Below are 26739 nucleotides of genomic sequence, written 5' to 3' on the forward strand. Positions count from 1 at the left end.
TTTCAGTTGGACAACGCCCTACATGACATACAACCCAAGTTACTTAAATATAAAATTATATGAATCCTTAGTTTTAATGAGGAAAACAAAGCAGTGTCTTCCTCACAATGTTTTGTGAATGTTAGTGATTTTGAAACAAATCTTTTTAATTATACAAATCTTTCAAACATTTTTAACAGTAATTTCCAAATTACTATAAAATTGATTTTAAAACAGTATTCAGCATGACATTCACTTTATTCATCATCTTACAGGCAGTTATTGAAACCTGCATGTCCCAATTCAAGGATTAAACTACCCACCGCTTTCATTCAACAAGGCAGATTTCTTGAGAAAGAAATTCATGTACTAAGATAGAAACGTGTGTTCATTAATCAAAAGTGTATTCTGCCTAATACCCTTGTTCTTGTGATGTAGGGGGTGAAGAGGAACGAGTGGAAGAACCCAATGAAGAAGTAGCTGCTGAAGCAGCTGCTGACAGTGAGTTAGAGACTGTAGTGGAAGAAGTTGTGGAAATTGTTGTCAAGGGTGCTGAAGTTGTTGCTGAGATAGCAGAATCGGTTGCAGCAGCCACACAGCAAGTAGAGGTCATAGAAGATGAGGTGGTCCAAGTTTCTGAAGTTGTTGAGGAGACTGCCCACGTCATTGCAGAACAAGTTGCTGAGGATCCTGAAAGAAATGGTATGACTTCCTCACCTAAGGAGGCCACAGCTACCTCTGAAGCCTGAGGTCTCTTCATATTCGCAAAGGCGCACACCTTCTCCCATAGTATGTCTAAATTTGGTTTGATGGCTGCTTGTGTGAAGGTTGTGTTCCTCGGAAAAATAAACAATACATCGGAGTATTCACAGCGCTTCACTTTTCATTTTCATTTTTACACGAATGTAGCCCGATAATGAGCCGACAGACGTGTCGCAGACAAACGTAGCGTTTAGTGGCTGAGTTTGTTGTCTTGTAGTGTAAAATATTCTACAATAGGACAGCTGACGTCTGGGATGGCTCACAACCACTACGACGAAAGTCTGGCATGTCAAAATTTCTATTCATCTTGCTGCATACTGTGACATAACCTACGTTGTCCTTCAAGTGGTTCGTGGGCATTTACCAATAGTGTGCTCCGACTTATGATGAGAGATTGGACATTTCATGCACAAATGGACAAACAAAATGGCATAAAAAAAGAAAGGTCAGTATTGATTTCCCATGGGCTACAAATATGAAGGAAATCTTTATGGCGCTATGGCTGTTATGTCCTCAGCAATAGCTGATTAGCAAACGCAGTGTCATGAAACAAATTTGAGGGCTCAACTTCTTTCGGGAGAATAGACACTCCGTATGGCTTGTGTATATGTTTGGATATGGGTTGAATGTGTAAAAGTTTTTTCACAGAATACAGTGATCCTTTCGCGGTACACCCAGCACCACCTGCGAAAAATGACAATTCATAAAGTAGAAACAGTATATGCATTTTTTAGAAAATTAAATCCCAGAGTATTGAAATTTCCAACCCATAGTGTTTCTTGTTGGCTGCTAGAGCGCAAGAGTATATTTATATTGTAAGTCAATTAAAACTGTGGTTTACCTTGCCAAGCAGTGCAAAGGATCCAACCTCAGAATTACCACACTACACTAACCATGGACATCATGGATAGCAAAACCAACGTGAGTCACGATTGCGCATGATTCTCGTGTTGCATTGAGGTCCAGTACACAATATTAAAGCTTTTTAAACCCTCCCCAATACTTTTACATGACATAAACCTCTCTTATTCTCTTAATAAACATTCACACACGGTTGTGTGCATGTATTGTACCTGTACAGTAAATAAAAGAACAAACACGTGATATTTTCACATGCCCCAACTCCTTCTGCACCAGTTGGTGCATCTTCCCTCTCGCGTGGCCTGCCGCCTCCTGCGCTTGAACTCAGTCACTTTCAGTGACGTACATTGCTCAGAGGCACGCCCCGCGCGATCAGGGCTCATTGCCGCTGTCCCACTCCTGGATGGCAGTGCTTTTGTCCTCAGTGAAGCACATTGCTCAGAGGCATGCCCTGCGCTATGAGCGCTCATTGTCGCTGTCCCGACTTTCTGCATGTCGGTGCTTTTATCTTTAGTGCGTGGCTGTATCACGTCTCCGCTCTCATCCTGCTGGCCGGCTGACACGCCTTCCGCTCTAGACCTCGGGGGTACACGTCGCCCAAACTGCGCGTACTAATCTGCGCTGATCGCCATCATCCGTCCCGTGTTACCCTCCGATTAGGGCATGTATATAGACGCCGGTCAGTCATCGCCGTTTTGTCTACTTTGACACACGCATGCCTGCCACCTGATTGCCATTTGCCTGATCCACTGTGTAGACGTACGCTCGACTGGTTGTCTGCCTTGACACACGCACGCCTTCCATTTGAGTTCCATTTGCCTGATCTGCTGCATAACGAGATGCCACCACAATGCATGACGTGAGTTTGCTTAGTCGCCTCATGCACCCTCTCTGCTGGCGTTCTAGCCTCCCTTTTCCTCTATTTGCATTCCCTAAATAAACAGTCCGTGTTGCACATGCTTGTCCTGCCTCGTTCGTGACAGGTTGGCTCTCACGTTTCCCACACTTGTCCACAGTGACAAACATGCTCAGAGGCACGCCGCGCACTAGCATGTATTTAAACGCCATTCTCTAGTCACTTATAAACCCACCAAGTAGCGCATTCATGAAAGGTGAAAAGCGAAGCGGCAAAGGATCACTATTATTATACTCTCTGTTGGTGAAACTATACTCACTTGCTGACAGACTATTTCTGTGTTTCTTTCTCTTTGCCTTTTGAGTAGAGAAAAACGCACGCACGCCATGCCTGAGTTGACATGACTGACAGCTGCTTGTCCTACCGCCATGACATACCTGCGCCAATAGACTGTATCTGTGGGAAGCACGCAACAATTGGACAGGGTCCGGTTGGTGACTGGTGGTGTGTGACATGATCCCGCTCCAAAACACAGAACTTTATCTTGTAGTCTGACAGCGTGACCGTCGTGAACGACAAAAAAAGTCGTGTAGTCTGATAAGGGCATTATTTCTATACTATAATGCAGGCATGAGAATATAAGAGATTGACAACCTTTTGAAGGTACATATTAGTGAGTTTTTTTTGTCCTTTTTCTCTGTGCGTCTGTTAAGTGTCGCCACCTGTTATATTTTGTCCTGTTTTTTTATCATTAATGCTCGGCATACTAATAGTATTTACCAGAAGGCTGCCTTCTAAGTTTAACTATTTAATATATGCCATAAAGATCTAGACACAGCTGTGGAGCCTTCTCTGCAAGATTGCGGAAGAAGGTCTAACCCCCACCTTCAAGATCCCTATTCTTATAGTACTCTTGGCCGCCCTCCTGCAAGCCTAGCCTGTGTGATTGTGTGACCTTGCAGCCTTAACTGAGATCAACTCAACAATGTACGTATGTGCAAAGTTTGTCATAGAGAAGGGAAAGCCAGTGAAAGCAAGAAAAAGGTCACAGCCAGATATCGGCATAGCTCAAGCTACCTAGCTAATTACATGTGCCAAAGAGGCCTATTCTAACACATCCATGAAAGGTGAGTGGCATTGCCATTTATTGTGTATTAATTGGTTAAGTTAAAGCAGTGTTTCCCAACCTTTTTTCATTCACGGCACACCTTTTCATTGGAAAAAAATCTCAAGATTCAAGAGTTTTTTATTCGCCATGTTTGAGCGTGCCAAACAAGGAATTTGACTTCGGTAAATCACAGCCTCTGTTCAACATTTAGGTGACTAACAACAACAGGACATGTGAAGAACGAAAGATATTCTCAAACATCCCCTGATCTTAAACTCCCAAGAGGGCAAGGAAAAACTCAAAACTCCAGCTAGGGGAAATGAGAAACCTTGAGAAAAGACCACAGATGGGAGGGTCCCTCTTCTAGGAGACCAGGCTGCAATGGATGCAGAGAGGACACATAGTGTAGACAAAAAAGGTGTGGAAAGCAGGACGTTATTGCACAGTAATGACTCTGAGACTCTAAGAGTGGTGTGAGTTCATCAGAGCGACAGCCTGGGGGAAGAAGCTGTCTCTGTGTCTGCTGGTTTTAGTGTACAGAGCTCTATAACGGCGTCCGGAGGGGAGTAGTTCAAACAGGCTGCAACCTGGGTGCGAAGGGTCTGTTGAGATGTTACTTGCACGTTTCCTGGTCCTGGACAGGTACAAGTCTTGGATAGATGGGAGGTTGATTCCAATTATCTTTTCTGCAGTCCTTATTGTCCGTTGCAGTCTGTGCTTGTCTTGTTTGGAGGCCGATCCAAACCAGACAGTGATGGAGGTGCAGAGGACAGACTGCCACACCGCCAACAAAAATCTGTTAAGGTTCTATATTAAAATCCGTTGTATTACAACGAAAGACGTAAAGTCCCATTCGTATATATGTATGGAGAGTCGAATAATTGAATAAAAATAAATACTAAATATTCTTTAAATTGTATTTCCTTTTTAAATAAAAGTGACAGTTTTAAAAAAAAAAATAAAAAAAACTTTGATTTATTGTTTTAGACAGTGTAAGAAATAAACTATTTAAAGTGATTGTGATTAAAATCCAAAAGAATCAACATGACTTTGTTTACTGTTTTAGACTAGCTCTATAAATATTGCAACAATAACAACAAAGTCACTTTTAAAGACACTCTGCTGTTCTAACAGCAGCTGAGTGGCTATCACAGTCGAGGTGTCTCAACTTGACTGTGTATTTTATGTACATATGCAGGTGAAAAATAACCAAACCAAGATTCTCCGGTTGAACTGCATGCTCTGATTTCCATCGGACAACAAACACACTACAGCCGTCATAATGTCACTGTTAGTAAAAGCACACAGAAAACACACATAAACTGAATACGTATGTGCCAATGCAATACAATCAGACCCACACAACATGAAATCTCAAGCGTCTCCGATTTGCCACGCATGCATGATTAGCAAGTGGCTCACCGGGCCTGTTCTGATCGTGTTTACAATGTGCTCCGTAATTAATATTGGACAATTTCCCGCGGCACAGCTGAACATCTCTCACGGCACACCAGTGTGGTTGGGAAACACTAAGTTAAAGCACTCTTGCTGCTACAAATGGACATGTTCGAATTAGTTGGTGCTACATTTGCCTCGTGCGTTTTGACATTCATGTCTATTTACCTCATTTAATGCTTAGAATATCTGATGTATATCAGGGGTGTCCAAACTTTTTGCAAGGAGGGCCAGATTTGATAAAGTGAAGGGGCCCGGCGGCCAATAGTTTTTTCGGACATTTTTTAACTACAAGAATTTCATGCAAATACACACTGTTATAAAACAAATTTCATTGTCATTTTTAAATTACAAAATAACCAAATATAAGCCACTCAGGCAGATGTGAACAACTCTCAAAAGACAAATTCTACCTTTCATTCATATCTGAAGAGTCAGATAACATTGAACAAATGATGATATGAAATACCTTAAATTTACATGAGTTTAAAATTATTTTTGCCTCATGAACATTTTAAACAGGAGTTATAAGTCATACAAAGTTGGCTGTTATTATCAAAACTTAAAACAGGTGAATTTTGCTCTTGTCATTTACAATATCTTTCAGAAAGTAATAGTTTGTGTCGTGTCTACAGGTTCATAACATCAACAGTATTAACATGGCTACTTCGTAAATATTACGAAGTGGCCATGTTAATACTGTTGATTAAGTAATATTTACTTTTTACTTACTTTTGACTCAGCCCCGCATGAAAAATCACTGTTGTGATGCCGGTTCAGCTTGGAGCTGCTTCACTTTATCAGCACGGTCACTCCCTGTTAGCTTGTTGTATGTTTTAGCATGTTTAGTCTGATAGTGTCTCTTTAGGTTGAAATCCTTAAACAAGGCAACTGTCTCTTTAGAAATTAGACAAACACAATTGCCTTGATTTTCAGTGAAGAAGTGATATAATTTCCATTTCTCTTGAAAGCGACGGCTCTCAATGTCAACTTTTCTTGTTTTCTTTGCAGTCGCCATGACAGAAATGAGAGGAGAGGTGTGGTGCTGCCACCCTTTGGTAATAGGAGGAATTACAGTTTCAAGTTTCATGATTTTTTTTATTCAGTTTGACAGTGCAGGCGGGCAATAAATAATACATTATAAGACGGAAGCTGCGGGCTGTATGAAATCTGACTGGGGGCCGGAATTGCACTTGCCTGATGTATGTGATAAGCACATCAAAGTGCATCACATGGTGCTGGTTTAGCCATGTCCCCCCAAAAAAATCAGAAAAACTGAAATCCTGAAAAACAGTTTGCCGCTATATCGCCACAATTAAGAAGCAAATAGTCTTGCATGTTTTCGGCAATGGCGTACCGGAAGATATATATCATCATACTTAGTGACTGTTGCTAAGGGGTCAAGCTCCTGCTTGTCGGTCATGCTATAACTTCATTTAAGTCTAGGAATGAGATTTCTACTGAGGTTTACCTACTAATTATGTCCAAGAATAATGTCCATGGTGCTGTAGAGGGTTGGAAAAAATGTGATAAAGAATCGACAGGTAGGTTTTTATCGACGCCAATGTTTTTTCTTCTTCTTTTTCAAAACATCCACCTGCCCAACTGAAGTCATTGTCCTGTTTTAACAAGCTATCCTTTACCACTATATGCAAAGTCTGCTTGGGTGTAACCGACACTCGTTGTTGAGGAGCCTGAGGACTGTAAAGGCGGTTGGCTAAGACGGGCATGCTCTTTTCCCTGCGGAGGAAACTCATTTTGGCCGCTTGTATCCTGGATCTTGTTCTTTCGGTCACGGCCCATAGCTCGTGACCATAGGTGAGGGTAGGAGCATAGATCAACCGGTAAATTGAGAGCTTTGCCTTTTGGCTCAGCTCTCTCTTCACCATGATGGACCGGTCCAGAGTCCACATCACAGCAGACGCTGCACTGATCCGCCTGTCGTTCTCACGCTCCATCCTGCCTTTGCTCGTGAGGATGGAGCGTGATGGAATCTCCACTTCAAAGTCCTGAACTCCTCCACTTGGGGCAGGATCTCATCACCGATCCGGAGAGAGCATTCCACCCTTTTCTGACTGAGGACCATGGTCTCAGATTTGGAGGTGCTGACTTTCATCCTGACCGCTTCACACTCGGCCACTCCAGTGAGAGCTAGAGATCACGGCTTGAAGAAGCCAACAGCATTACATCGTCGGCAAAAAAGAGATGCAATGCTGAGGTCCCCAAACCGGACACCTTCAACGCCTCGGCTGCGCCTAGAAATTCTGTCCATAAAAGTTATGAACAGAATCGGTGACAAAGGGCAGCCTTGGCGGAGTCCAACCCTCACTGGGAACGAATCCGACTTACTGCCGGAAATGCGGACCAAACTCTGGCATCGGTGATACAGGGACCGAACCGCCCTTATCAGTTGGCTTGGCACCCCGTACTCCCGAAGCACCCTCCACAGAACCTCCCGAGGGACACGATCGAACGCCTTCTCCAAGCCTACAAAACACGTGGACTAGTTGAGCGAACTCCAATGGACCCTGGAGGATCCTGCCGAGGGTATAGAGCTGGTCCACTGTTCCACGGCCAGGACAAAAACCACACTGCGCCTCCTGAATTTCTGATGAATCCTCCTCTCCAACACCCCTGAATAAACCTCATCAAGGAGGCTGAGGAGTGTGATTCCTCTGTAGTTGGAACACACCCTCCGGTCCCACTTCTTAAAAAGGGGGACCACCACTCCGGTCTGCCAATCCAGAGGCACTGTCCCCGATGTCCACGCAATGCTGTAGAGGCATGTCACTCAGGACCGACCCAAAACATCCAGAGCCTTTAAGAACTCCGTTTGGTGCATAGACAAAAACAACAGTCAGGACTTGTCCCCCCACCCGAAGGCAAAGGGAAGCTACCCTCTCGTTCACCGGGGTGAACTCCAATGTGCAGGCGCCCAGCCGGGGGTCAATAAGTATGCCCGCACCTGCTCGATGCCTCTCACTGTGGGTAACTCCAGAGTGGAAGAGAGTCCAGCCCCTCTCCAGAGGACTTGTACCAGAACCCAAACTGTGTTTGGAGGCAAGTCGAGTTGGAACTTTTCTGCCTCACACACCAGCTTCCGCTCCTTTTCTACCAGAGAGGTGACATTCCATGTCCCAAGAGCTAGCTTCTGTCGCCGGGGATTGGACCGCCATGGTCCAAGCCTTCGGCAGCCGCCCAGCTCTCTTTGCACCCAACCCCTTTGGCTCCTCCCACAGGTGGTGAGTCCATGGGAAGAGAGACCTACATTGCCCTTTCGGGCTGTGCCCCATGAGTGAAGGCCGCCAGACACTTGCCTTCGAGCCCCAAATCCAGGCCGGGCTCCAGGGGGGCCCCGGTGATCCGCGTCCGGGAAAGGGAAAACAAAATCCATTTATATTATTCATCATAAGCATTTTTTGAGACGTGCTTTTTCTGGCCCCTCACCTAGGACCCCTTTACCAGGGGCATAAAGCGCCAGACAACATGGCTCCTAGGATCATTCGGACACGCAAACCCGTCCGCCACAATAAGGTGATGACTCACAGAGGGGTACGATTGATGTGTGCAGAGGGGTACGATCGATGTCTGCAGCAAAAAAAAAAATCAGTTCGTAGACAAGATCAATCCAAATAACTACGGCAGAGACATTTTAACATTGTTTTTTCATTCATTCTCATCAGGTAAGGGCAAACACCATGCAAAAAAAAAAAAAGGATTGGAAAGGCTTATCTCTTGGGGCAGGCATTAGCTGGCAAGGGATCAGGATTGTCATCTGTTTGACCATGGCCCCCAACAAAATGTTTACTACATACAAAGGCGAAAGGCTTCACCTTCCTGGCATTAAACTGGTCTTTTGGATGTCCACACAAGTTAACCCATCGTTCACATGTATCCCTCTGAGGTTTTGGCTACGTGAAATGAATAAAGAATACATTGTTTATATGTGGACGGTCCTAGTGTCTGAAGTTTCTGCAAGTAGTAGTGTTTTTTTTTTCTGAGATAAACAGGCAGAAAACGACCAGCAATACCATGGGTTGTCTGCGGGCGTGCTTCAATGTTGACCTCCGTCCGGTTTAGGCTATGACGTCATGTGGCCTTGCCATCTAAAAATAGCATTCGGGCGGTATTCTATTTTCCTCAATCTTGTCTCCACAAGTTTATACTTCTTTTCATTACTTTTGAGCATAGTGTTCTAGTTTGTCTGTTTGTGCTTGATTGTTATTATTGATTTTATTTTTTATTTTTAAACTTCTTTTCAACCATTGACATCAAATTCATCATCTACAATTTATTTAGGAACATATTTCTGAATTCATTTAACAGTGTCTTTTTGGGATAAGGCTGTAACAAAATGTGAAAAGTGAAGTGCTGTGAATATTTTCTGGATGCTTTATATAGTATGTATCTTGTATTTATTGAGGTAGGTTTAATCGGTGAATCATTAGGTCTCTCCCTTGAAGTAAAAATGACTATTATAAACTACTTTGCATGATAATTCCCACCATGTTTTGAAATCCTACAGACACCATGACCAAGCTGTCAGGTGTAAGCGTAGTTGCACTTATGGATGAAATAAATGTGATCACAAGAAATGCAAACATTGGCATACTTTTAACTGGCAATAACTTATACACAGATATCCAGAAAATGTGTTTACATAAATCAGGGATGAGAATCTTCCGTGGATCCTCGGATTTCTGTGTTTTTTTTCCGTCGGGTGTATAATTTTCGTGAATCGTGTAGATCCGTTGAGAAAATTGTTTTTATATGGGGGGGCTGGCAGCAGTGTTACAACAGCCACCTTATTTTCGGCAGCATTTTGGCGCTACATTCGTTACATCATTTGCCTACTCATTTGCCTAATTAGCAAAAGTTTTAGCCAGCATGGCGAAAGTTTTAGAGAAAAAATACGAGGATCGTGCAAGGGAAATAGACAAGTCAAACGGGATCAAGAACTGCTTCAGATGGGCATGGCTCGAGAGCAGCGTCATCTTACAACTCGGAAGACAAAGACTCTCTTAAAGGAATGAGACAGTGAGCACCCGGCACGCTGCAGTTGCGCGATCGGACTAAATTAGGCTCACTGCGCACTGAGGTCTGCTTAAAATTTGGAAAGTACATCAGGACTTTAAAAATATTTTCTAAATTTCAGCGACAGCTCTGTCACAATAATGCGATCAGCACGGTGCAGTTGCGCGGTTGGCGACGTGATACGTTTGTGCGTTCGGCGGTGCGCTGCAGTTGCGCGATCTGACAAACTTAAGCTCCCTGCGCACTTAGGTCCTCTTGAATTTTGGAAAGTACATAAGCAGTTTAAACACATTTTCTAAATTTCGGCGACAGCTCTGTCACAATAAACATTGAATCTTCATATTAGCAGAGGTAAGTGGGTTGAGATCAGAACTTTGTCAACCTTCCGATTATTATGGAACAAACTATGGAAGGGTCCTTGACACTTCTCTCGCCAGACTGGTGCAATTGTAAACAGAGTCCCCGTCAGCTGAACGATTAAAAGTTAGGCGATAATAGGAAGGCAATTCAAACCACCTGAATGCCTCAATATATGCAACCAGCGCGGTACAGTTGCGCGGTCGGCGGTACGCTGCAGTTGCGCGATCGGACAAAAATGCGCAAATGAAAAAATACTTTAAAAAGTCTTGGAATGGATTAAAAATTGTTCCATTATTTGTAATGGTAAAAATAGATTCAGAATTCGACCTATTCGCTTCTCAAACCACCTTCTGTAACGGATTGTGGTCGAAAACCGAGGCTTGACTGTATTATATTCACCTTGGTAGCCCACCAAGCAGGATTTTTTTTAACAAAACTGTTGAAATTTAGTGATGAAATTAATGGTTTTGGGGTTGCTATACTGCCAAAATCCAGGAGTTTCCAGGGAGCTTTTCCCCCTGAGCCCCATCCGGGGCGTTGCCCCTGGCCCCCTGCGGCCCCCAATGGGGGCCTGTGGGCCCCCGATAGAGGCCTGTGGCCCCTGCAGCCTCCAATGGGGGCCTGTGGCCCCTGGCCCACTTCGCCCCCCCCAGTGGGGCATGCGGCCCCCAGACCCCGGCTACTTTTCAGTGTTTTTTTTTATTTGCCGTTCTCATCCCTGATAAATAATTTTATATTCCAATTGCAAAAAGACGTACTCGTAAGGAGCTGCCAGTGTGATTGTGCGCTTAAAATAAAATCACTGTTTTATTTGCTAAACTTGGGTTTATTTACTTGTCATTACAATTCATGTAATTATGCAACTATATTTACCTGAACTAAATTTTGAGTGTTCCGTGTAATTTATAACCATTCAATACGTGATCATATTTATTTTTGCATATAGGCTGCACCATGAGGTTTTTGAACAGTTATCTATAATAGATTGAGCCATGAAATAAAGCTGCTATCCCATGATGGATTATTACTGTCATTAATTTGTCCAAATTGGTGTTTTTTATGATGGAGTTGTGTCAAATGTCGCTATGGTTAAAACATTTTAAATGTAGTATGTTGTGTCCGTTGAAGGTTTCCAAGTAAAATGATTGATATTTGCGCACCTTGGCGAAGAGTCTAATGTTGTATGAGCTGAAAGCAGTTATATAAAACTTCAGCATCATTGATGTTGGGGTGGCTGGATTTTTTTTTTTTTTTGCTTTTTGCAGTGATGACAGCCTCCACTAAGCTGGAGATGAATGAAGTAGAGGAAGAAACGGTATCTGCTGAAATTGTAGATGAAACAGCAGTCAAAGATGATCCTCTGTCCTCAGAAGTAATGGAATTGATTGAGACTGTACCGGCGATGCTGGATGAAGAGGCAGCCCCATCACCAGTAGAGGCAGAATTGGCAGTTGAAAAATCTTCAACACATACGAACGCTGTACCAGTGGTAAAGGACGTCCAGACACCAGTAGAGCATGTACCATTGGAGGCTCTATCAGTGGTTGAGGATGCCTCAACATTTTTGGAAGTTGCACCAATGACTGAGGAAGCTTCGATACATGTTAAAGTCACACCAGCAGCCGAGGAGTCCATAACATCAGAGGCTTTTACATTGACAGTTGAAGAGTCCGCAACATCAGTACAGGTTGTACCAGCAGTAGGTCAGTCTCCAAGCACGCAAGAACCGGTGGTTGAGGAAGTGCTAACACGTCTTGTGGCTGAGGAGGCTGTGGTCTTTGCAGAGGCTGCACCAGTAGTTAAGGAGACACCAACACTAGTGTTATTGACACAGGCTCTTGAGGAGAAACCAATACTGATGAAGGCTTTACCAGTGTCTGAAGAGGCCTTGGTATCTGTAGCGTGTTTCCCAACAACTGAAAATGTCCTCTCCCCAACTGTCCCTGTACAAATGCTTAGAGAAGCCCCAAACATTGTTGAAGTTCCACCAGTGTTAGAAGAAGCTTTGCCACCATTAAATTCTCAAACAGTAATTGAAAAGACTGCATCGGTAGTTGAGGCATCCCCTACAACAGCACAGGTGTCACCACTTGAAGCTGAAACAGCAGTTAAAGAGATTCCTCCAGCTAAAGAATCAGATGTTGACTTGGATACCTCAATACTAGAAGAAGCAGCACCATCTCGTGAGGTGGCTCTAGAAAAAGATCCCGAGCAAGAATACTTAGTTGTGGTTTTGGAAGGAGCACTTAAGGGAAATAAGTCTTCCAAAGTGCTAGGAGTGGCACCAATGAGTGGAAGAATCATCCTGGCACCAGAAGATGAGGTACACATTTTTGTATTGCATTGATCACTTGTATTAGGAGTTTAAGGCTCAAACTAGTAACTTTCAATTTGTTTGATGTAACTCAGTCCTGGTGAAAAATATTCAGGCATTCAGGTGGTTTGAATTGCCTTCCTATTCTCGCCTAACTTTTAATCGTTCAGCTGACCGGGACTCTGTTTACAATTGCACCAGTCTGGCGAGAGAAGTGTCAAGGACCCTTCCATAGTTTGTTCCATGATAATCGGAAGGTTGGCAAAGTTCTGATCTCAACCCACTTACCTCTGCTAATATGAAGATTGTCTCATTCAATGTTTTAGAGCTGCACAGAAGGGAGTATCAGCTACAGATTAATTTCATGAGCTGTAATAATCAGAGGTGGGCAATGTACTTTGCTGGTCCATCATTCGTACTTCTGCAACCAGGGCACCCGGTCATCGTCAATCCGTCTTTATTCATAAGATAATCAAGAATAGGAATGCCTTTACATGTTATTCCTATTCTTTGTTATTGTTGTGTGAAGGTTCCACATATAAATTATCCCTCTTCTTTATTATTACCTTATTTCCCGGACTAAAAGTTGCAGTTTTTTTCATAGTTTGGCCGGGGTGCGACTTATTCTCAGGAGTGACTTATGTGTGAAATTATTAACACATTATATCATTTCACGTTGTTTTCACACTAAACCGCAAGAGGGCGCTCTAGGCCTGTGGAATAATTGAAACTGCAACTGACGATGAGTCTGACGTAAGCGACGTAGAAGAGGAAGCACCGTATCTTGTACTTCCAGAGTTGGCGTAGTTGTTCATAAGTGACACAGAAGATGAAGATTTCATTGGATTCAATGATTTGGAGTGACACGGATAGTTCGATAACTTGTTAGCATGTTATTTATGCTATAGTTTTTTGAATAACTCTTAATATGCTACATCTGGTACATTCTCAGTTCCTTGTTTATGTGTTTATGTAACGCTAGCATACCGTACCGTTCAGCCTCTTGTTGCTTATTCTATTTTTATTTTAAATTGCCTTTCAAGATGACATGTTTGTTCTTGGTGTTGGATTTCATCAAATACGTTTCCCCCAAAAATGCAACTTATACTCCGGTGCGACTCATATGTCTTTTTCTTCTTTATTATACATTTTATGGCTGATGCGACTTGTACTCTAGAGCGACTTATAGTCCAGAAAATACGATAATATAATAATATTATATCAGCATAGTGTATAAATGCTGAAAGTATGCCACACAACTCAATACAATTCTACATTAGTTTATGTACTACTTTTTCTTCCTGGCTTTCGCTCACTTGGTAGGGGCGCTTACCCATTGGCTGGAGGTTTATGGTATAAATCCCACCTCCGACTATAAATTTATTTATATCTCCATGAACAATGCTCTAAGTGCCAGTGAATTTTACCAGTAAATACGATTAGGTGTCCATTCAAACTAATTTCACATAAGAAAATACTGCATTTGACAACAAGCAACACATCCTACTTGCTTTAAAGCTTCTAACTTTCACAAGACACTTGGCCAAGTGATTAGAGTACCGTAATTGCCGGACTATAAACCGCACCGGATTATAAGCCGCACTAGCTAAAATTCAGGGATATTTCTTTTTTTTTCTTACATAAGCCGCACCGGACTATAAGACGCACTTGCACACGAGTTTTTTACAAAGAAAGACAGTACATAGAAAGCCTTTTTAACGTTTTAATAACATACTTGAACATGTCTTTCTAAACATTGCCTGTGACGCAGCAGTAGTACCGCAGCAACGCGGAAGTGTGCACGCGAGTTATTAGCAAAGAAAGACTGGACACAGAAAGTTTTTTTTAAAGCTTTAATAACATACCTTAACATTTCTTTCCAAACACTGCCTGCGACGCGGCAGTAATACCACAACAACACGGAATTAACACAGCAAAATCACTGAGACGCGGCGGTAATGGCGGCGGTTACACAGCAGCAACACGGTAGCACAGCACGAACAGGGCTGGTTAAAAAAAACATACCAGTAAAAGTACAAAAAGAGCCGTCTTCATCTTCCTCCTGTGCACTGAAACCAAGTCTTCCTCCTTAGTGTCCGATTGGAATGGCGTTAGATATCCTTCGCCTCACACTTTCTCAGTCTCTTTCGTCGTCGGTTTTATGCATTTTTTCGAGTGTGAAGAGGTTCTGTTCATGCTAATCTTATTCATGCACGAAGTACTACATTATATTAAACTAGCGAGCGACACGTATAGCTTAAAAGCGGCATCATATTCATTTATTTTATCCCCCATAATGACGGTTTATGTATAAAAGCTTCCTGTCTTTGTGTTAACGTGGGTGTGTGCGTGATGCGCGAGACGATCGCGTCTTCTTCGGCGCATTATCTCTTCTTCGTCTGTCTCACTCTTGCTTCCTGCTAGAGCGCCCCCTGGAGAGCGGAGGCCGTAAAAATCCATAAGTACGCTCCAGAGTAGACACAAGATAATGTCATCAACATCGACTGCCTTTGGCTTAAAAGCTGCATCATATGCATTTATTTTGTCCCCCATGATGACGGTTTGTGTATAAAGGCTTCCTTTCAGTAATGTCCGTCTTGATCGCGTGATGCGCGAAATGTAAACAAAAACTAGCGCGTCTTCTTCGGCGCATTATCTCTTCTTCGCCTGTCTCGTTCTTGCTTCTTGCTAGAGCGCCTCCTGGAGGCCGGAGGCCGTAAAAATCCATAAGTACGCCGCGCCGCCGTTTAAGGTTCAAAGTAACCTTCTGAATAAAATGCATTAAAAGTTCACATTCATTACAACCTGTTTTTGGTGAGCAAAATGTCAGAAGAATTGAATTTAAATGCTGATTGATTGGGTTTTAATACAATGCAGATTACTTCACTGGTTTCTTTTATGTCAAACAAGTTATTATCAAACAACTTGTTTGATTTAAAAGAAACCAGTGAAGTGATTAAAAAAAGGAAAAACAAGATGAACTTAGTACAATTACAATGCAGATTGTCCAAACAGCGCCACTGCTTTGTGTAATCTCTGAGTGATATGGCAGAGTAAGAGAAAGGGTTTAGAGCACAGGTGTCAAACTCAAGGCCCGGGGGCCAGATACGGCCCACCACATCATTCTATGTGGCCCGCGAAGACAAATTGTGCATCAAATTTGTGTGTCATTACTAGAATTGCAAATTGTCTTCACTTTTAATAATAGCTTTTTTTAGAAATATTTGACCAGTTTTTACTCGTCTGATTTGAAAACGAGTTATTTGTCAGTTTGTTTTGTAGCTTTTACTGTATATAATAGTGTTAAGAGTAAAAGTGATCAAGTCATCACAAAAATCACGAAAAAAATCTTATATAAGCCGCACCTGACTATAAGCCGCAGGGTCCAAAATTTTGGAAAAAAGTCGCGGCTTATAGTCCGGCAATTACGGTAATTGCCTTATGTGTGGTATAAATTGATTCAATTCCTGCCTTAATTAATTTCTTTTAACATTACTCAAATATATTTAATACTTTTTACATAATTTAATATTGTAATATATAATTGAGCGCCAGTGCAGAGATTGTGGGTTCTATTCCGGCTCCGGCCTTCCTGTGTGGAGTTTGCATGTTCTCCCCGTGCTTGTGTTTTGTCTGTTTACTCCGGTTTCCTCCCGTATTCCGAAGACGTGCATAGTAGGCCGATTGACCACGGAGGTGCGAGTGCAAATAGTTGTAGTCTTTGTATGCCTGCTGTGATTGGCTGGCGAACTGTTCAGGGTGTTCCCCGCCGACTGCCCGAAGTCGGCTAGGATGGCGGTTCAGAAAGTGGTTCAGAAAATGGATGGATGGATGAATGGATAAAGTATAGTTGAACATTCAATTTGTAATATTTTAATCTTTTTCATTTTAAAGGGAGGATAAAGCAAGTATGGTTCATTTTTCACTCACTGGCCCAGTTTATGTATTTTTTTAATCAGGAAAAAGAAAAAAGTTAGCATTTTAAATTGTTTCCATTCATTTTGAACAAATAATGAAACAACGAATGCCTTTGAAACGCCCACTTTTAATGAGGATTAGGGCCACGCACCCCTCCTCTCAATGTCTTGGTTGATGACCTCACAGAAGGAGGGCCACCAGGAGTAGTATAAGAGTAGGGACCTTGGAGGTGGGGGCTAGACCTTCCGCAATCTTGCAAAGCAGGCTCACCAGCTGTGTATCGATCTTTCTGGCATCCATTAAATAGTTAAACTGAGAAGGCAGCCTCCTGGTATTAACTAAACTTTAAAGATACAGCACTGGGACAAAATCTAACAGCCCACAAAAAATCAAACATTAGTATTTAATTTGTTTTCTACTGTAATTTCTACATTTTTTCACTGATTCTAGCAGTTCCAACTATTTTCCCAACCAGCTTAAATAATATGAAAGTCAAGGTCTGTTTTATTGTCAATTTCTCCACTTGTAGCAGACACACAATGGAATCAAAATTACTTTCTCAACATCCCGCGGTGATAACGAGACAAGAAATAGACCTTAACTAACAATATAGTCAAAGCAGAGCTATCCTAATACTAACTTCAATCTAATACTGGTGTGACATTGAGTGCAAGTTCTGTGTTGTTTTTTGAATTGTGTGTCGTCTGGTCCCTCACCTAGGACCTGTTTGCCATGGTTGACAATGCCAGGGGCATAAAGCCCCAGACAACTTAGCTCCTCGAATGATCCTCAGTCTCAGTTTTTTAACTTTCGCTTTCCTCATCCGAAAATGGCTGCCCATCGGTGACGGACGGACCGTTCCATCACGGACTCAATGCCCACATTTGTTATTAATGATGTGTGTCAGTAATTATGTCATTATTTGGTCTATGATGTTAATGGAAACAAATATTGACGTTCAAATTCCGCTACACAGGATAAACGACATCTTCAGAGAATCCAAATGCAGTAAAGTCGACTAAGGTAGTGCACCTCTACTTTTTTTTTTACCATGAAAGAATAGAAAACGTTGTATGTTGTGAACATTATGTATCTGAAATGAAAATTTAACTTTTTTCAGTAGGCTAAAAATGTACAGTGATTTAAATTGATTTAGTTTGGTTACTATTACTACCTTTCTGTCCATTGCAGAAAACTGTTCTGGAGTGATGGCCCGTGTTGCAGAAGAAGAGGAATTTTACTTTTTTAACTTTTTCCTTTAACAAATGCACAAATGTGATATAATAGTATATACATGGTTACCAATGTAAAGAATACAATATACGCAATACTATTTTGTGTAGAATTCTTGGTACCATCCCCTTCAAAGAAAGTCAGCAAATTTCAATGGTATTGAAATACATTTCCCAAAATACCTACAAATATGTCACAGTTTGTCTGAGAGAAAATCTTTTGGACAAATGGGAAAACTATATTGGAGCCTTTTGGCAAGTCATCTCTGTAGACAAACGATGAAGCATGTAAAGAAAAGAAAACTGTAAAGGATGTCTTAAAATGTATCTCCAGAGATCCCACATCAAGGTCTTCATGGGGTAATATTGTTTGGTCACTATCTGGTATTCCTATTTTTGTGTCTAGTCTCTCAACTGTTTAATGCACGGCCATGTTGGGAACGGATGATGTCATGTAATTGACAGGGATGTCCCTTTCACCCACCACCTGCCATTGAGTGCTACGCCAAATCTTTTCTTTTCTTTAAGGTGACCTTAATAAGCCGCCATACAAGGGAAAAAAAAAAAGCCCACTGTAGCCCAGGGTAGCTGCCGAGCAAGCCCGTTGCTGCCGCTGGCACCTGCTTCCTCATTTGGCTGCCGGGCAGGTTAGCTGCTGAACAAGCTCTTCACTGCCGCCGGAACCTGCTTCCTCATTCGGCTTGAGATGTCCCCTAAATCCACACAGCCTGGGCTGTAGACAAGACCTGATTCTAACAAATCTGAGCTATTCTTCCAAATTTGCAGCGTCAGACTGTCATTGAAAAGCCGCTGCACGGAAAAAGAACAAAAAGCCCACTGCCTGATGCAGCTATTGCATCCGCAGCAAGCTTGTTGCTATCTGTTCAACCTGATTCTAACAAATCTGTTATTCTCTCAATTTTGCAGCGTCAGTAGTGAAGGAAGGTCTGTCAATATGTCACTTGCTCCCTTTCCCCATCAAGACCTCAATATGGGATCACCGGAGGTATACTTTATATCTTTTGAGTACAATGAAATCTGTAGACCAAAAAAAAAAAGAAAAAGAAATCTGTAGCCTAAGTGTTCTGGAGAATGTGTGTTTCCCTGTGTGAAAAAGCTTGGTCACATCTGGAGGTCATGTATCCTCAACCATGTACACGTGAAAATATACTGCCAAAAGCAACCAAGAATAGCCCAAAAAACAAACTTTGGACTAAAATCTCTGATCTAAAGCCTAGTGATTATCTTTGGAAAGCGCTAAAACAGCATAATCCCCACCATAGAAATAAACCAATTCCTGATTTGTTTTGTCTATAGTATTACTGTTGTTAGTTTAAAGTTACTTCAGTGACCATGCCAGTGTATCAGAGTCCCAACACTTTTGTCTATGTGAGTGCGCAACACCTGTATGTGACAATCGTCTAACACTGAAAAAAAATCAATTTTGATTTGTTACATCCCTCATTCTAAACCTGACCCTTGCGCCCTCTCTCCCACTGTTTGTGTGTATCACCTTTTGATGCCTCTCTTTTACTATGTTCATATTTCAATGCATTAGTCTCAGCTACAGATGATGTGAACCTCAAGTAGTATTTTTGGCCTCTTTTTCCAGTCTGTGGTTTTTACCTTTCTTGTCTTTGTTTGGAACTGAACAGTGAGGGGGGAAAATTGAATGCCCACCAGCCAAAGAGACCTCCCTCAGATATCCCATGTTATAATTCTTTAAAAAAATAAATCCAAAGACCTCTTTTGATGTATAATACATATTTTTAACAAACAAATCATCTGTTCGTTTTCAATACCGCGTTTCCTCTTAGGCGTGTTGGAGCTTTTCCCAGCTGACAACGGGCAAAGGCAAACTACACCTGGAACTGGTCGCCAGGCACATACAGAGACAAACAACCACCCACACACACATGCAGACTGTCACTTCGTGGAAATCAATCTCATGTGGGGGACAGCAGAGGCCGGAGAGGAAAAGAAAAAGGGTTAGGCTTCTTTAGGGTTAAACACAATAAATTGTATTTCATTCATAAAAATAATACCTGTCAACATGTATTAAATTGGGTTATGTGAAAAATTTGCATACAAAAATAAATAAATAAATAAAACAAACGTCAAAGTCAGCTTTATTGTCAATTTCTCCACATGCCAAAGACACACAAAGAAACCGAAATTTCGTTCCCCCCTATCCCACGGTGACAAGACATGGCTCACAACAGACAAACAAGTAAACAAGTATAACAAAAGTGTGCTGAATAAATAATGAATAAATAACACAACAATAAATAAATAAATAAGAGGAGCAGAAAAAAAGGAGCAAGTGCGCGTACAGCAGACATTCCCGAAAATAGCGCAACAGTGCCGCACGCTACGCAGAAGGGGGTAGCGAGTTCAGGGCCCTAACAGCCTGGAGAAAGAAGCTGTTGGCGAGTCTGGTGGTGCGGGAGCGCAGGCTCCTGTACCTCTTCCCAGAGGGCAGAAGGTCAAACAAAGAGTGACTCACATCTCTGGCAATCGAGGTTGCCTTGCGGGCGAGATGGGAGGTGTAAATGTCCTTCAGGGAGGGGAGCGATGCACCAATAATCTTACCAGCCGTATTCACTATGCGCTGCAGGGCCTTCAAGTTCTGTTCAGCGCAGTTACCACCCCAGACAGCGATGCAACTGGTGAGGACGCTCTCAATGGTGCCACGATAGAATGTAGACAGGACTGCCTGAGGCCTCTGACAGAGGAAGTCCAGTAGCCAGTTGCAGAGGGAGGTACTGAGGCCCGGCTCGTCGAGTTTGCAGATGAGTCGCTGCGGCACAATGGTGTTGAAGGCAGAGCTGAAGTCCACGAACAGCAACCTCACATATGAGTCCTTTCTCTCCAGGTGGGTGAGGGCAGAGCAGATGGCATCCTCAAAGGACCGCTTGGCACGGTACGCAAACTGGAAAGGGTCAATGGTGGGGGGGAGAACGGACTTGATGTGCTCCATGACAAGCCGCTCAAAGCACTTCATGATGATGGGCATCAGTGCCACGGGGCGGTAGTCATTGAAGCAGGACGGTGCAGGTTTCTTCGGCACAGGAACGATGGTGGCAGCCTTGAAACACGAGGGGACGATGGCCTGCTGCAGGGAAATGTTAAAGATGTCCGTGAAGACACCCGACAGCTCCCCAGCGCAGTCCATTTTAATTTTTTATAAGAATTATTCTCATTTGATGTCTTTAAGTTCATCCGCGAAATGCCATTGAAGCGGGGTGCATTCAAAGACCAGTCGTACAGACGGAACACTCAATAACTTCACCAAAAAGCAACGATATAATTACGTGAGCTCTTTGCATAAACCTCGATGCAAAGAAACTCCTCCTTTTGGGTACCGTTACATGCTACAAGGAGTATATATTACAAATTGTGATCATCAGTCATCCATCCATTTTATTACTCAGGTATTTTCAAAGCAAATTAATATTGTTGCAGCTATTAATTTGCTTTAAAATGACAGCGCAATATAATTAAAAGCTGACACTATAGCAATGTCAAACATTTGAGAAAAAGCCCCACACGACCCCCAGGAAGACAGAAAAAAAAAACAGTTGGAGTCCACCACTCACCGTTCTCAAAATAAGGGGGGGGGGGGGGACATATCCTCACGGGGCCGCCATGAGGATGTGTTCCCCCCTGTAATTTGGCCTAGGAATGAGGGATTCTGTTCAAATTTGCTACACAACCTGAACAGACCCCCAGGAAGATAGAAAAAAAGCCAGTCGATGTGCAGGACTCACCGTTCTCAAAATGGGAGGGGGGGCACAAATTCTCACGGCTTGACATTTTTTATAGAGTTCCTGTTACAATTTTTATCCCCCCTCCCCACCACCTGTCACTTTGCTTGGGACAAAAGGAGGCTTCAGAACAGAAATTTCTTCTCAATTATTCATTCAAATCAATTCACTCAAATCATTCTCGTTATGAAAGATTTGATCACAAAACGTGTGTGGCTTTTTCTTAAATGTTTGACATTGCTATAGTGTCAGCTTTTAATTATATTGTGCTGTCATTTTAAAGCAAATTAATAGATGTAACAATTTGCTTTGAAAATACCTGAGTAATAAAATGGGTGGATGAATGATGATCACAATTTGTAATATATACTCCTTGTAGCATGTAATGGTACCCAAAAGGAGGAGTTTCTTTGCATCGAGGTTTATGCAAAGAGCTCACGTAATTATATCGTTGCTTTTTGGTGAAGTGAATGAGTGTTCCGTCTGTACGACTGGTCTTTGAATGCACCCCGCTTCAATGGCAGAACGCGGATGAACTTAAAGACATCAAATGAGAATAATTCTTTAGAAAAATTAAAATGGACTGACGCAAACGGCATCAGTTTTTCGCTTTCCAAACAAGGCGTGCGCGCTCCCGCGGCAGGGGGAACAAAATCTAGCACAACACCTGAATCCTGGACGGCAGTGCCTTTTTTCCTACGTGCGCGGCAGCCAGCATCCCGCGCTTGTCCTCAGTGAAGCACAGAGATGGGACCAAGTCACACATGTGCAAGTCTCAAGTACCGTATTTATTCTAATTCTCGCCCATGTTCTAATAATCGCCCAGTGTGTTAGCGATGACGTAAATAAAACACATTGACACCACTAATTATCGCCCATGCTGTTAAAAATTCCCCCCAAAACTTACGTTTTCCTCCGCGACCGCATGCCGACGTCATTGCGCAAGTTTAAATATGACTGATTTGACAGCACGTCGAATGTCCCTTTTAAATTGTTTTTCCTCTATAAACTATGATACAATTACACTCGGGGCGCTCGAACAAGACGATCGTGATAACATGACGTGTGCAACATGTGATGTGCGACGGTAACGTGTCCTGTTAGAGATTTGCTCACAGACAAGCAAGTTCTTTTAGACACCTGCAGGTGGAGAGTTCACACGTTGAAGGAGTGAAGTCTGAAACTCTCCCAACTGCAAGGACATATTTATTAAGAGAAAGAGTGGGCAAGAGTAGACTGAATAGGAAGCCCTTGTGCTCTAGTCAAAACATATCAGGGGGTGTTTTACGACCTTGTGTAGAATGGGACAAGTTATCTTATTCATTACCGGTTGCATTCCAACATAATCATATGATAAGGATACTCTGTAAAACCCTAACATCTCCCTCCTGTTTTATCATATGATTATGCCACCCCAAACAACAAAGACAAGGAAAAAAAAAACATATATATATGTATAATGAAGAAAGAAGAATAGTAAAAATAAAAAACAACAAACAATGATAGCAACACTTTCCAGTGAAGATGAGGAATTACCTTAATACCCTAGATCAAACTTATTGTGTAAGCGAAAAACCTGCCGGCCAGATGTAATTAGCAGGAAAATTCTTACACGGTCCCTTTGCCTTCGGAGACCAGAATGCTAACAATAAAAAAAAAAAGAAAAAGAAAAACACAGAAACAGTACATCATTGTATCCATCACTTGCGAAGCATTTTCGATGGTATAATCATCAAGTTTCTGTAAAACATGCTCAACAGAACAGCATCTACGCAATCCATGTTTCATTATCGTCATCACATCCGTCATCTCTAAGAAGTTGTATATGGACTTGGACTACAGTAGTACACAAACCTCGTCACAGCAGACTTCAAACATGGGATAACGCAGGTTGTAAACAAGCACAACACCACCAGCACAACCAGCACAGGAGACAGCAATTTCAAAAGCAGTTGCCACCAGTTGCCAGAGAACAGCCATGAAAAAAAATCAAACTGATGTGGGACCTTGTCATTAGACATGGCCTGCTGTAAGTTCTTCAGTGAATTCATGGCGTCGTTGATGTGTGTGTCATTTTCTCCTGGTATGTATGTGCAACAGGAAGTCCCAATGATGTGGCACACACCACCTTGTGCTGCCGTCAACAAGTCCAGAACCATCCTGTTTTGCAAGACCATCAGTCTAATAGCCTGAATCTCTCTATTTTGTCCATCGTTGATTTGCAGTGAGAGATTCACAAAGGATTGAAAACGATAGTTCAGTGTCTCGATGAAGAGCGATAGTTTCCCAACCCCAATCTGAGGAAAGAGCGCAAGGACAACTTTGTCTCCGACGGACCATACTTTATGGTCGTCTGGAACGTTTGCACCCCAGACAGGGTCATGAGGGTCGAAGGTTGCAACTGCCCTGCGTCGACGTCCAGAAGAGTTGTGTGCTTCTGTCAGCTGATGATGTCGTATCCTCTAGGTGTGGTCCGTCACCCACACTGGTGCACACACTCCTGTCCAGTTGGCGGGCAGCATCGGATAAACCTTGTGACCACAAAGCCACCAGCCATTCTGTATGAAGTATGTTCCGTTCGATGGTGTAGCCATGTTGGTTGGAGAGCCCTCACCACCTGAAATGGCTCTCTTATCTTGACACTCATCGGTGATGTCCAAAGCTCCCATCCAGTTTCCTCCTGGAGAGCAGTCGTCGTTTATGCAGACGTGGGTCTTGTTACCTTGGATGTAACGTGTAGTTCACTCCAGCTGGTCTCTCTGTGTAGGCCACTTGTGGTATTGTTCGTCCTTTAACAGTCACATTGAGATTTGTCCAGAATAGCTGATCACAGGCACCGTCAGCAAGTCCAGGGCGGTAAGGGTCGGCGTCCTTGACTGTGACAGCACGGTGCTGATATCCAACTCCTCCCATGGATGCCATACATTTTGCTTCAGTGACATTCATTGCTCTGGCCTCCAAGCGAACTTGCGTGGAGGAAAAGGGGAGTTTCGAACACACAGCACCCCTCCTGTGTGTGAGCTCTCACAGTGAACTTGACATACTGGTACCAAGTGTTAGTTTCGTATGGGTTTCTGGGGTCCCATGACCAGTCCTCAAAGTTCTCATCATGTGACCATCGTTTACCACTGGCAACATTGTCATTTGGTCTGTTCAGATGAGTCAATAGACCATAGCACGCTCCAACCACAACGCAGCAGAGGATCCATCTGGCATATGGAGCCCTGTTGCTCCTAGGATGGCAGAGACACCGGGACATCCCCTCGCCTAGCGGAGTGGGGATCGATGGATTCTTCACCAACATTGAGACGCCTCACCCTAAACGATGGGGCTCCTTTGTAGTCAGGCTTCCCCACCACTCCGAATTAGGGGTCCAGCACTCTCTGCAACTTGCAGTGGCTGAGGTGAATCCAACTGGGCCGTTGAGAAATCTTAACCGCCGTGGGAGTAGCAAGCAAAACTTGAAATGGTCCCTCCCACCGTGGGCTGGCCCAGTTCTTTCTTTTGATGACCTTGATGTAAACCCAGTCTCCTGGATTGATGGGGTTGTCCACCTGTGAGGGGCTGTAGATTTGCAAATCTGCAGGGAACACTGGTAGTCTGTATGGTCTCCCATGTATGATTTCAAAAGGTGTTAGTCCTTCTGAAGTGGGAGTAATTCTCATATAGAGCTTCACTAAGTCGAGGCACTCTGGCCAAGGTCTGCCTGTTGCTTCCATGCATTTTTTCAACCTGCTTTTGATGGTGAAGTTTGCCGTTCAACCAGGCCTGCGCTCGAAGGATGCCAAGCACAGTGGTTTTTTAACGTTATTCCAAGGTGTACAGCCATGTTCTGCACAACTTGGTTCACAAAGTGTGGACCATTGTCACTGTAAATGGTTTGGGGGATGCCATGAGTTGGTATGATGGTTTTGCAGATGGCTTTTGCCACTGTTAAGGCATCTGCGCGTTTAGATGGAACTATTTCCACCCATTTGGAAAATGCATCAATCATCACTAGGCAGTATTTGTGAGGTCCTCTTTGTGTGAGTTCAATAAAATCCATATGCATGATTTGAAATGGATAAGAGGGTTTTGGAAATGAGCCTCTCTTAGGTCTCATGTTTCCTTGTGGATTATGTTTCACACAAACAGGACATGCTTTACAAACAATTTTTAAGTAAGCATCTAAACCAAAGGTAGTGAATTGTTGATCTATGATGGACTTCATCCCTCCTGTCGACACATGGCAAGGCCCATGTGTCGCAAGCGCTGCTGCCTTAAAAAGTGATTTTGGTAAAACAGGTTTGTCATTGATGCGGTGGATATTATCTGTATCCACTATTGCACCTTTTGTCGTCCACATTCGTTTCTCCACCATTGGAGCATTGCCCTGCATATCTGTCAGCACAGTCTTATCTATGAGTTGTGTGTCCTCTGAACCCATTAAAAAAATTCATGGCCATGTCTCCCTGCAGCTGCTTCTTTTGCAATTTTGTCTGCTAATCTGTTTCCATTTGAGACTTCATCTCTGCCTGTGGTGTGAGCAGCACATTTACACACAGCTAGTTTAGCAGGTAAAAGAATGGCCCGCAACAAGTCTTTTAACAAGGAGGCATGGGTAACCGGCTTACCGGTTGATGTTGTCATCCCTCTGCGCTCCCATTGTTTCGCAAAATAGAACAGAGTAGAAAATGCATACTGACTGTCTGTGTATACAGTGACTTCCTTATCTTCCGCTAATTGACAAGCTCTAGTTAGTGCAATTAGCTCAGCAGCCTGTGCTGACCTGTTGTATGGAAGCTTCTCTGCTTCAACAATCTGGTTTGGCAATTTCACAATTGCATAACCACTTTGATTGTTTCCTTTAGGATCCTTTGAACATGATCCATCCACAAACAACTTCTCCCCTTTGTCAAGTGGCGTGTCACTTAAATCTACTCTGGGCAGCTGTAGATGTTCTGTAGCATCCAAACAGTTATGTGGTGTTCCATCCCCTGGCAGCGGGATCAACGTTGCTGGGTTAAGGATTGTGCACCTCTTTATCACGATGTGTGGTTGTGACAGAAGTATAGCAGTGTAGGACAGATGTCTGGCTGGTGACAAAAAGTTCA

The 26739-nt window shown here is 43.0% G+C and overlaps 2 protein-coding genes across 3 annotated transcripts in view; one reads left to right on the top strand and one right to left on the bottom strand.

Annotated features, from left to right (window-relative positions):
• The window catches only part of mgarpa (mitochondria localized glutamic acid rich protein a), a 54998-nt gene extending 34997 nt beyond the window's left edge, over positions 1-20001 (top strand). Inside the window, exons 4-7 of one of the 2 annotated variants that reach the window (XM_088390235.1) lie at positions 418-681; positions 11681-12738; positions 17624-17670; positions 17839-20001. In XM_088390235.1, coding sequence (XP_088246361.1) covers positions 418-681; positions 11681-12738; positions 17624-17659 — 1358 coding nt within the window. In that variant the 3' untranslated portion in view covers positions 17660-17670; positions 17839-20001. The remainder of the gene's footprint in view (positions 1-417; positions 682-11680; positions 12739-17623; positions 17671-17838) is intronic. The other variant, XM_088390245.1, reaches the window with a different exon arrangement.
• Positions 19994-22687, bottom strand: LOC148404724 (uncharacterized). The gene is made up of 2 exons (XM_088390360.1): positions 22314-22687; positions 19994-20994 (listed from the first exon to the last, which is right to left on the bottom strand). The coding sequence occupies exons 1-2, from the start codon at positions 22410-22412 to the stop codon at positions 20251-20253; spliced, it is 843 nt and encodes a 280-aa protein (XP_088246486.1). The 5' UTR covers positions 22413-22687; the 3' UTR covers positions 19994-20250.
• Positions 22688-26739: the final 4052 nt, after the last annotated feature.

Source organism: Syngnathus floridae, chromosome 1 (genome assembly GCF_059516105.1).
Source record: "Syngnathus floridae isolate MCC-2025c chromosome 1, RoL_Sflo_1.0, whole genome shotgun sequence".
Taxonomy (NCBI): Eukaryota; Metazoa; Chordata; class Actinopteri; order Syngnathiformes; family Syngnathidae; genus Syngnathus; species Syngnathus floridae.